Consider the following 12,063-nt stretch of genomic DNA (forward strand, 5'->3'; position numbering starts at 1 on the left):
TTGGCAAAGCAGGGCCAAGCAAAGCAGGGCTTATTATGAAGCCCTATAATAGCAGTTCCTTATGCGAAGTTGATTATAACTTGCATTCATAGCAGTACCAACCAACCCTCAATTGCTACTTTTGAGAGCTTCAGCTACATAATCAAATTACAACTGTCAATCTTGTTTCTAAACAATGCTTATGCCACATAAGATGGGGAGGGAGTATACTGGCTTGCAGTATGCCTGCTACTGACATTGCTACCCTTGAAGGAAATATGGAAACTATGCAGAAAGGACACCAACAACTCTGAGCTGTTTCTGAACACTAAGACATTTATTATGAGCTTCAATATGAAACTACAACCATTACATAAAAAAGATCTGTACAAACACTGTTATTAAAAAAAAAATACAAACTCATTTGATCTTAAGTGCCCAAAGTTCACATTTGCCAACCACTGAGAGATCAAGCAGGGTATAGGTCACAAAATTCCTTTCACCATCTTTTCCATCAGATATTTCTGATATACTCACAGACCCATGATTTAGGGATCCCTCCTCTCAGAAGAGTTTGAATGGAATCACCTTAGTTATAGAAGTTGTCTTGTGTCTTCTGTATCATCAAAAACAAGCCACTGGATTAAAATCAAGCCCCCTAATTTTATATCCTTAATATTAGACACATAGAAATAATTGCATATTTGTGTAAGATATTGTGCAACAATAAGTTCCTGGATGAAAGATTTCCTTTCTTCATGGAGCAAGCATGGTTTTGCTATCATGACTGGAAATCTCAACGACAACCAACAAATTTCTCATTGTATTTTGACAGAGATTCTTTCTTATGAGAACGGGGTTTGGCATCTTTTTTCTGCTTGAAAATGGGAGAATTCAGAAAATTTGTATCTGTAAATGGATCTCCTCTCCTGAGTTTCCTGTTAAAAAAACCAAAAAACAAACACAAACGCAAAATTGAGTTTTGCTCCTGTCACTTAAAACATTATCTTTCAGCTAGTAAGTTCAGTTTCACATGAACTATTTCATTTTACTAACATCAGACCTCTCTCTGAAAGTTTTGTTAAGAACTTATTTCCAGTATTTAAATAATCCCCTCAAATCCTCCATCTGATGGAATATCATGAACTTTATATCAAACAGGAAAATAAGACACCTACCCTGCAATACTTGGTTCTTTATAGCTCACAGTAAGAGTACAGCTTCGCTTGCGTTTTGGAGATCGTGGTAGTTCACCTTCTGGGACAATAGTTGCACTCCCGGTGCTGGGGAGCAATGAAGCTGTATTGGTAACATCACAAAGATGACCACGAGATGGCTCAGAAGGCTGCCCTGGGAAGAAGTGAGGCACACTTAAGACAAATCAGGCAAGCTAGCTTAAAAGAGAATGTCAATGAACATACTAGATGCGAAGTAACTCTCAGCAATAGCTACTATCGTCATCTTTCCACTTAAGAATAGATAAGAGGATCAACAAATATTCAGGATTTTAATTTGGAGAAATAAATTAACACTAAGCAGTGCCAGGCAAAGTGTGATGTGTTATTCCACTTCTCTCTGAATTTACACTCTTGTTCTCCTCTTTTTCCTCAGCTTTAATACATTATTAGAACAAAACATACGGTATTAATTCATTGTTAAACAATTTCTTAAACAAAACATATCTTTAATTCCAATTTCTGCTGAGTAAAAAAAATAAGGCAGACAGAAGAATTAATCTAATGATTTTTATAACATTATTCTGTTTGTATTTCTTAAAAAACTAAAAAAAGCCTAAATCCCTTAAACAATGTTGTCTCTCAAGGAAACAAAACAAATCATGGAACACTTTCTATACTTACTAATAGACTTGTCACTTGATTTATTGCTTTCAGTCTCTTTTTCATTATGGAGTTCCTGCTCACGCTGTGCCAAACATCTTTTAGACCTTCGCCGTGCATGGACTGGCGATGTATCTTTCTTGTCCACTGAATTTCTTTTTTTCGATTTACTCTTGTAAGGCTCATAGAGGCTATCATCTGAATCTTCTTCAACATCACTTGACTCAGTGGTATTCTTTTCAGATAAGTCGTCTTCGTCATCCACACCAGTATCTGTGTCATTCACCTTATTTTGTCGAAAAGGCGTAACATGGACGCTCTCTTCAAAATGAAAGTCATAAGCATCACTGGAGCCACCCAAGAAATCCAACTTTTCTTTGGAAGCCTCTTTAACCTTTCTTTTTTTTGGTCTTTGTCTGGATGTACTTTTAGGCCATTCCAGTTTTCCCTTCCGATGCTTCTCTTTCCTTACTTGAGAGCCTTCTCTGCTTTTACACTCACGCTGTTTAAGATCAGAATTATTGTTTAAGTTGAACAGTGCAGTTTCAGAATCAATCCACCTCAACATCATCTCTGAACCTACCTTGTTTTCGTTCAACTGAGAAATATCAGAATTTATGTTTTCTACAGTACACTTCTCTAGACTTTCCTCAAGTCTAATTTCATCCCATTTAGAAAGCTCTTTTATTGAGTCAGTTGCTTCAGAATGGTCCAAGACACCAGTGCAAAGTTCGTCGTGATTTCTCATCTTTGAATAGCGACGCCTGGTGGACACACTTTTTGGTAACACATTACCAAATCCATCATCTCCACTTGAGGAAACATTTTCCAGCTCTGACCCTATGTTGTCCAGATGAAAATCAGATGTTCGTCCTTGTAATTGAAGAGAAAAGGTCATATTAAAGCTAAATAGTAACAACCTGTTAAGGTTTTGTGCAAATTCTGAACCTGTCAAAAATTAAGAATATTCTTAGAATTTTCTCCACAGATTTGTATAAACCAGTATTTGGCAATCAAGATAAGCTCTGTTTAATACAGCTTCCAGACAGAAAGCAGTTAAGTATACTACATTAAGATCTTCCTCTAAAGCATTCTGTTTGGAAAGGTTATCTACAGGTCATTTATTTTTCTGAATATTTAGCTTTGTTAACAATTGTTGATTTCATAAATGATAATGCATAACTAAAGATGGCTTCACTCTGTTGAGCTGTTTGGTAGATAATGAAACTAGATTGCAGGTATATAGAGGACAACGCATTTTCAAATTCCTCCCCCATTTTGCTAGGCATCTTCATTTAAAAAGTTTACCAGTTGCCAACATTAATATCCAACCTTTATGATAAGTGGAAAATTACTTGACAGTTACTCCAAAAGCAGTAATTACGTTAAACTTATACTCACACATTTTTTCCCAATTCAGAATGGAGCAATGTCTGATACTTGGATTTAGTTACCTTTGTCTGGAACTATTTTGATTAAGGAAATGGCATTGTCAGATTCCTCACAGATCTCCGACACAGAATGAGCCAGCTCATTTCTATCGCTATTAGCCTCCATCCCACTTGGAAGTACTTGATCGTCTCCATCAGCACACCGTAGAAGTCCTCTAGAGAAAATACCAAAGGTAGTATTTACTAAATAGCAATATATTTTATGACAATGAACTACTTCATTACATTGGATTTCTTCCCTTTTTCCAGTCAGAAAATTAAGCTTACTGTAACAGAATTTTCAAATATAAATAGGTATTAATAAGAGATACTTACACTGAACGTATTTGTCCTACGACACTGGAACTATTTTCAAGAACTGAAGAAAGCACTCCCTGATTCTGTCAACAAAATAAATCTTACTGTGACTAAATAGCTGAAGCAAGCTGGCACCATATACAAGTTTTAGACAACAGCCAAGTTACCCACAGAGGGGCCAAAGAGGCCCTTGACTTTTTTCTTTCTGGCTGGCTAACACAAAGTGCTGTGGGATATCACACACTCAGCTCCTGCAAGTCAGCACATTCATCACCAGCCCAATCATACAGATAGTGGACAGGGGAAGGAACTGTGAGGATGGTACAGAGAATAAGACACAAAACCACAGAAAATCAGGGTGCCCCTAGCAGAGCCTCAGTCCTGCTAACAACCTACTACACACCCCCCAGTGTAGACCCCATGTCATACTGGGAACCGTGGGACTAGTCATACCTCCAAACTAAGGCTCAAATCTCAAAAACTATGTGCATCTATACTGGGAAGAGTAAGGGTAAGAATTAACAGAAATCCTACCCCTCAAGAGGAAAAAGTACTTACTACACCTATGGAACACAAATTCTTTGCTGGGCTAAGGAGATCAATTGAGTCCAGTAAATTCTGAGAAACTTTTGAAATTATCTCATTCAAGGCTGACAGTCGGTTCTAATGGACAAAAAAAAGGAAAATAACACTGTTACTGTCATACTCTAGTATCAGCTACCAATGTAATAACTTCTTATCCATATCATGAGATGACTAAATCCTGAAGACACCTGTGTCAGGTACCTTCAACTGTGATAAAAAAAACCCAAACAAACAAACTGACAAAAGATAGATTTTAACTAAAGAAGATGGAGTAGCCAGAAAAAAAAAAGTTAGTTAATGATCAGATCAGGTGAAAATATGAAAAAAAAACCCTTGTTGCATATATTGAGTTAATTTTTAATGAAACATTTAAGATCATAAAGATGTCAATGGATTGGTGCAGATTCTGATGTTCAGCTTCACTAAATCATAAAGTTATTAAAAATACCTCATCATGTCCTTGTGCTTGCTCGAACCTAAGATTTCTTTGCAAGTCAAACATCTGAACCTTCAGATCTTGATACTCTTGCCTTAAATGAAGAATGGTAGCCTGGGCATCCCTCAGTTTGAGCTTTTCTTCTTGCAAAGCCTGAGCTAGAGCTCTGTTGTTTGCTTGGATGCTCTTCATTTGCATGGAGCTGTTGGCTACAACAGAACAGTGAGTATTTCAACATGGTTTTAAAAAAACCAACCAAACAAAAAAACTATTAAGATATTTAAGCATCTTACTTGCTATTTTGCCCTTTACAGTGGAGAGCTGGCTAATTTTACCCAACCTCATCCATTTCTGATTTCTTTTCTCTTTCATTCGCTCTTTTATATCACCCAGACTGTCTTTGAAGGGCTTTTTCAAGTATTCAGCCATCTTCTCCCTTTAGAAATATAAAGAGTGAAGAACTCATTAAGCTGGTGTTGCAACAACGCTCCCCAACGCCAAAAGAACAGGAACAGAGAAACAATAAAGCTTATGACATTTTTAAGTTGCATATACACACACAGAAGGGACCCACAAATACGAAAAGACACACAGCTGTGGCCATTTTCAAAACAATTGTTTGCAGCGTGGCTACTGTCCTTATTGCGGGTTATCTGAACTGCCAAACGCACGGCGTCCGCGGCGAAGAGCAGGCCGAGGCCTCTTAAATCCCCGCATCGGGGCGGTAGGACGGGGGTGGAGGGGTAACGGTGTCCCCGAGGCGTCAGAATCGGGCCCCCGGTCCTCTATCACGACCCTCACGACACCCACTGACCAGCCGTACCTCCTCACAAAGCCGTATACGCCGCCAGGCACCTCCCACGCACGACCACAGCTGCCCGAGCCCCAGGCGGAGGCGATACCGTCCCGGCCACCCCCAAGCCCCCGCAGCCGTTAGCCCACCGCCTGCAGCAGGAGCAGGAGGAGGAGGAGAAGGAGGCGGCGGCGGCTCTGGCCTGGCGTCCCCCGCAGAGCCCCGTGCTTGCCTGACAACGGCAGCAACCGCTGCCCGCCCGCTCGGCCTCAGGGGGCGGCAGGGCGTCCCCGCGCGCGGCCGGACGGTTGGCACCACTCCCCGCCGTTCAAACCTCCCCGCCGCGCCCTCGCATTGGAGGGGCCGGCGCATGGCGTCACAGCGCGGCCGCCGCGCTCATCCGGGCCTCGCGCTTGGGCCCCGCCCCCCCGCGGCGCGGCCCCGCCCCGCAGGCACCGCCCCCCGCGCGCTAGCCCGGCCCAGGCTCGCGCCACCCCGCCCCTCCCCCCGGCAGCCCCCACGTGAGGCGGCCCCGCCCCCACGCAGCCGCTCTCGCTCCGCGGCGGCCGTTACCGGTCAGCCAGGCCGCCCCGGGCCTCGCTCCGCGGCGGCCGTTACCGGTCAGCCAGGCCGCCCCGGGCCTCCCGCCGGGCTCAGGGCGGACGCGCCCGATGGGCCCCGCCGCGGCTCCCATGGCCGGACCCTCGCCCCGGGTCCTGTGTTCACCTGCGCTGCCTCAGCTGCCATAGCGGAAAGACAGAAGAGGCAGAACAACAGCAGAACAACAGTTTATTAAACAGCAAAGCTAGGAGACAAAAATCATTAGTCTTAGATGTTTTACCTACGGCAATTAGCAAGATGAGCCTTTCCTGCTCGTCCTGGACCACGCTTCTTGTGGAGTGCCCCTAACTGCTGCCGTTGCAGCTTGAAATGAAAACACTATAAAAGCTGCAGAACTAAACCTGTTTTCAAACACTGATTTTATGAAAGAAACGGTTCCAAAATCCCATTGGTAAGATGATGGCGACTGCCGCTCTGTGAGGTTTATGCGTGGCCAGGCCGTGAAGCACCGCTGGCGGCCTGGCCGTGAGGGAAGCCTCCCTGGGGAGCGCCAGGCTTGAGGCCAGTGTTCACCTCCCTACCACTCCACGGGCGTTTCCTTTGATTATGTCGGTTTTGTAACAACTGTGACCGATTAGCATGTGCTAATATCTATGCATATTGAACGTGGAGGGCTGAACTTTGATTAAACACTGCTTTATGATGGGAGAAGAAGAAAAAAGTCAGCTAAGCAGTATTAACAGTGGGATAAATGGTATTCTTTCATCTGAGAAATTAGCATGCCAAGGCTACTACATTTTTTCTAATGGCTACTCCCGCCCACTCGATTTTATTCATTACAGCTTGGATGTGGTGTGGTGAGCTGATGTCAAGCTTGAAAAATTCTCATAGATCATGACAGAAACTGTAGTCCATGATATGTATGCATTTATCCTTGCCCACTCCTTGGAAGATTATGTATTTTTTGTTTGTCCAGCTCAGAATAGCTGGCCTCATCTATATAGTTTTTACAGTAGTGTAAATAAATATAATTTAACTTACTGTCTTACTTCATCGATAGATACTGATGAAGTTGGGGTTGCATTTCCTGTCAGCAAATAGGTTGCCCTGCAAACACCATTTCTTATGCAGTGTGATGATCCCCTTTTGAGACATGAGATCATGTCAAAAAGAATCACAATTTCTTTAGGATTCGGCATGAAAAGGGTTATGAGCAAATTAAATACATTAGACCCTCTTACGCAGTTAGTAGTGTCACACAAAACCAGAGCAACACAATTTTGGTTTCTTTTTGCATCTTTTTGCTTCTTGCTGTCTACCAAACACCTACCAAACCATCCTTCCAGCCCCCAAACAACCCTCCCAAAACTGAACAAAAACATCCCACAGGCCTGGGGAAAAAAAGAAAAAGAAAAAGAAAGTAGTACAGGATATTAAAAATCACATACCCAGTAGAAATACTGTTTTTCTGATATTGTATAGTTAATCTCACATCCACTTCCTACAGGCCTCTCACTGTTTTGCAGGCAATAACTGGGCACACTCCTCTGCTCAACAGCAGCTAACAGCTTCATCTGGACCCTTGCAAACAGCTTTCTCTAAACATTAGGTGAAATTAGCTCATTGAACTCAACTTCTGGGAGCTTGGGGGGTTGTTGTTTTGGGGGTTTTCTTCAGCTAAGTACCAGCTATTCTAACCAAAAGTAATACCTTTCCCTACAAACTTTGTCTCATTTAAAGCTAGCAGGTGTTTTGCATTTGGCCAAGTAGCAATTGGTAGATTCCAGCAATGCTGGTAAGGTCTTTTAACCGTTAGTCATTCATTTGCTTGACACAAATACACTGATTGTGATTAAATGAACCATGCTTTTATTGAAAAAGAATGGTTTCCTCATTGCTAAGTGCTACTCTTAATTACTTCTTTTTTTTCCCCAAGTATATCTATATCAAGATTAAAAAAACCCCGCTCTCCACCTTTTTTCTTTCTATTGTATTTAATGTTACCCATCAATTTCGTTACACCTCCTTCAGAAACACTTTGGGATCTTTCTGCAGATGATCTTTTGTTTTTTAATGTTGAATTCCCATATCCTGATAATTGCATTTTTCACTATTACCAAGGTGTGCTCATTTCTGCATTATTCTCATCTCAAGGCAGTTGTATTTCTATTAGGTTATTTGCAGGTCACACCCTTTGTATTATTTTGTTTATTTATAGTGTGGGATTCCTACTAGTGATTTTTTCTAGCTTGACTGACTCTTTGCTGTAACACATTTTCCTCTATGAAGATTGATGCTGTGATTGATGCCAGAGGTGCTCTAGATTATTAGTTTATTTCTAGTGGGTGTACTCATCTGGCAAAACAGCTGCTACTGTGACTGGAGTTGGTGGGGTATTAAAAGATTTGCTCTCATCTTAGATTTACTGACTTATATTACAAGGAGAGAGTTGCTTCATATAATTACAGCAAATTACAGGAATCAGCTGTGATTCTGGGAGCATTCTAGATACTTCTCGTCAGAGTTCAAGTCTGAGTGTGGTGTTACATGCTGATGTCCAACGCATTTTGTTAGTGCTTTATGTAAAGGGCTTGAAAGTTGTTTTTCCCAACTAAGCAAGCAATCAGATATGAAATATCTTGTGGAATGTTAATTAGTTACTTTTATTGCTATCAATATCAAAGTCTTCAAATAAATGAAATTTTAACTTTTTTAGTGGATGCTTATGAGAGGTATTGATAATCCAGTCCCTGCTGGAAAATATTTTTAAAACTCCTATTGGTTTCCATAACAAGATAAATTTATATGGCTCTATAAGGACAGATGATTAGACTCACTCATTTTTACTCATTTTTGGTGATCACCAGTAGGGGACAGAAAGCAGCCATGATATTGTGACTGATAGCAAACTTTTGTTGATGCAGGCAGCTGGATTACCTCCAGATACCCAATGTAAATACCACCCCCATCTTTTCAGCTGCCCCATATGCAGCCTTACATCAGGCAACCGCAGTGATGATGTTTATACCATCTGGTTTTAACCATGATAGTAGCTCAATTAGGTTAGGCTAGTAGATATGTCTCATGTTGCACTACCTTTGTCAAAACAATATACAGAGGTGGAAACTACAATGTATGCAATGCAGTGCATACTGTGAGGACAAAAGAAAAAGTATAGACAATATGCTATTATGTGTAATACTGAATTAATTAACACTGCAAAGTGTTCTCTGTTAGAGGACGTCCTTTAGAAGTGGCTCGTAGGCACTGCCAGTGTTTCCTTCCTTTAGCTGGAAAGTGAGACTGGTTAGTGGCACATGGGACCGTCATCCTTTCCATTACCTTTGGAGCTGGGGAAGATCATTTACATTCCTATGGCTTGCTGAGTCAGCTTTGTTCTCATTTCTTGTGGCCTGCACACTCATGCTGCCTTGCAGTGCTTTTCTCCTTGACCATCAGATGGCTCATTTGTGAACTGCCTTCAAACTGTTCAGTTCTAATCAGTTTTGAGTAGGATATGTGTAGTTATCATCAGCTTGGAAGTGTCATATCAGGAGTCTAAGAATTGTCCTGGTTTTGGCTGGAATAGAGTTAATTTTCTTCTTTGTATCAGGAATGCTGTGGCCAGCAGGAGCAGGGAGGTGATTGTCCCCCTGTACTCGGCGCTGGTGAGGCCGCACCTGGAATACTGTGTCCAGTTTTGGGCCCCTCACTACAAGAAAGACATTGAGGTGCTGGAGCGTGTTCAGAGGCGGGCAACGAAGCTGGTGAAGGGTCTGGAGAACAAGTCTTATGAGGAGCGGCTGAGGGAACTGGGGTTGTTTAGCCTGGAAAAGAGGAGGCTGAGGGGAGACCTTATCGCTCTCTACAACTACCTGAAAGGAGGTTGTAGTGAGGTGGGTGTTGGTCTCTTCTCCCAAGTAGCTAGCGATAGGACAAGAGGAAATGGGCTTAAGCTGCGCCAGGGGAGGTTTAGACTGGAAATTAGGAAAAATTTCTTTACGGAAAGGGTGGTCAGGCATTGGAACAGGCTGCCCAGAGGGGTGGTGGAGTCACCATCCCTGGAGGCGTTTAAAAAACGGGTAGATGTGGCACTTCGGGATATGGTTTAGTCTGGTCTACCCTTGATTAGTCTAGAGTGGGCTTGGTAGTGTAGGTTAATGGTTGGACTGGATGATCTTAAAGGTCTTTTCCAACCTAGATGATTCTATGATTCTATGATTCTATGATTCTTCCTAGTAGCAGGCATAGTGCTGTGTTTTGGATTTAGTATGAGAATAATGCTGATAACACACTGATGTTTTAGTTGTTGCTAAGTACTGCTTATGCTAGTCAAGGACTTTTCAGCTTCCCATGCTCTGCCAGGTGCACAAGAAGCTGGGAGGGGGCACAGCCAACATAGCTGATCCAAACTGACCAAAGGGCTATTCCATACCATATGACATCATGCTCAGTATATAAACTGGGGGGAGTTGGCTGGGGGGCAGCAGCCGCTGCTTGGGGACTGGCTGGGTGTTGGTCAGCAGGTGGTGAGCTGTTGTATCACTTCCCCCCCCCCCCCACCTTGGATTTTTTTTCTCTCTCTCTCATTCTCCTTTTCGTTACAATTTTTATTACTATTATTATTATTGCTATTATTTTATTTCAATTATTAAAATGCTCTTATCTCAACCCATGAGTTTTCTTACTTTTGCCTTTCCGATTCACTCCCCATCCCACTGTGGGGGGGAGGGTGAGCGAGCAGCTGTGTGGTGCTTGGTTGCCAACAGCAGCTAAACCACAACAGAATATTTGGTACGTGAGAGCTGTGGGGACTGTAAGATGCTGATGCACCCACTGCTTCCCTGAAAACAGAAGAGCAGCAGACATTTTTTGAAGAAGCTGGCACAGACTTATCTGAGCAAGAAGGTCTTGTACTAACTTGACCAAGTTTGGCTGAAAATCCTGTAGAAATAATGAGCTGAAAAGATTTTGACAACCAGGCAGTTGATATTTGTCCTTCAGCAAGGTTAAAAAGAATTGTGAACGTCATCTATGTGCCATTATTTTTTATGTATGTCTAGATGTGTTATTTCTTTCACATTTCAGAATAATTTAACAAATCAGGCCCATAAGCTGCTGAACTTCAGGCCACTTCTGTTTTGAAATATATTATTACTAGTGTATTCTCTATTCTAACTTATCCATAACCACCTTCTAATTGCAATTTTTATATTTTTCTTTCTCAAAAATACTTTGTTCTACTTACAACTAAAACCACATACGTAAGAGGAAAACAAGCATGAGTTAATTGAAGTGTGAGACAACATGTGTTTCATTAAGCTAAAATTAATAAGATATAAATCACCATACCTACATTAATTGTATCAGTGTCTTTTTGATGTACATGTATATTCTAAAATGTTTTCAATTATTAGTCAGTTTAGTATGAATAAGGAGGTGAAAGATTAATAAGTATCTTGATCTGTTCATGAGAGAGATACCAGAGAGGAAAATATATGCGATGATTTTTGTATGGGTCAGGTACAGCTGTCTCTTCCGCTACAGACATAATTTATTATAAGTACTGTGACATATACTCATCTGAGATGCCACAAAATCTTTCCTTTCAGTGCCAGGGAAACTCCCGAATCCCACAAGGGTGTCTTAATCCCATGGCACTATTAGAACAATATAAGTACCAATCTGAAATCTTGAAACTACACGGATATAATGAGCAAAGGAGGAATCATGAGTCAATAAAGTATGTATCAATGTTTAACATTTTCTCAATGTTTCCATTGAGTACGTACCTTAATGTCATTATACCATCTGTCAGTTGACTAGAACCCTGACTTTCTCCAATATGCAGCAGTTATAGAACATACAGTCAGAAGCAACCTCCTCCCCTTCAAATTTTCTACCCTCAAATCTCATATCAACCTCTGTGTCACATTGGTGAAGTGAGACTTATTGCTGGTTCTGGGTTTCCAGATAGTTTTAAGTAAGTAAACTTTTTTTTTTTTTAGAGGCTTTAAAATTTTCTTAACTGTTGAGTGGAATATTTACTGACAAAATTGTTTTTTTCTTTATAGTGTTTGTATAAATATGTGGCTTTCCACTAATTATTACCCATTTTTTTCC

The 12,063-nt window shown here is 41.4% G+C and overlaps 1 protein-coding gene across 2 annotated transcripts; it reads right to left on the reverse strand.

Moving 5' to 3' along the window:
- Positions 1 to 351: 351 nt before the first annotated feature.
- Positions 352 to 5,015, reverse strand: SGO1 (shugoshin 1). 2 transcript variants are annotated; one of them, XM_075705476.1, is made up of 9 exons: positions 4,880 to 5,015; positions 4,599 to 4,795; positions 4,124 to 4,228; positions 3,584 to 3,648; positions 3,272 to 3,423; positions 2,401 to 2,690; positions 1,839 to 2,319; positions 1,158 to 1,329; positions 352 to 917 (listed from the first exon to the last, which is right to left on the reverse strand). In XM_075705476.1, exons 1-9 carry the CDS (start codon positions 5,013 to 5,015, stop codon positions 776 to 778), a joined length of 1,740 nt encoding a protein of 579 aa, XP_075561591.1. In that variant the 3' UTR covers positions 352 to 775. The 2 variants fall into 2 exon arrangements, with proteins under 2 accessions (XP_075561591.1, XP_009483032.1); XM_009484757.2 differs by having other exon boundaries at positions 1,839 to 2,690.
- Positions 5,016 to 12,063: the final 7,048 nt, after the last annotated feature.

Source organism: Pelecanus crispus, chromosome 2 (genome assembly GCF_030463565.1).
Source record: "Pelecanus crispus isolate bPelCri1 chromosome 2, bPelCri1.pri, whole genome shotgun sequence".
In the NCBI taxonomy this organism is placed as follows: Eukaryota; Metazoa; Chordata; class Aves; order Pelecaniformes; family Pelecanidae; genus Pelecanus; species Pelecanus crispus.

Bases quoted from the DNA above. Each gene is read 5' to 3' on its own strand.
- SGO1 (XM_009484757.2), bottom strand. From the start codon at position 5,015: ATGGCTGAATACTTGAAAAAGCCCTTCAAAGACAGTCTGGGTGATATA. The intron at 4,229-4,598 runs GTATTTTTAATA...TTTGTCCATTAG, and splicing joins AAGCACAAGGACATGATGAG to AACCGACTGTCAGCCTTGAA. The intron at 2,691-3,271 runs GTAACTAAATCC...TTCAATTACAAG, and splicing joins CAAAATAGTTCCAGACAAAG to GACGAACATCTGATTTTCAT.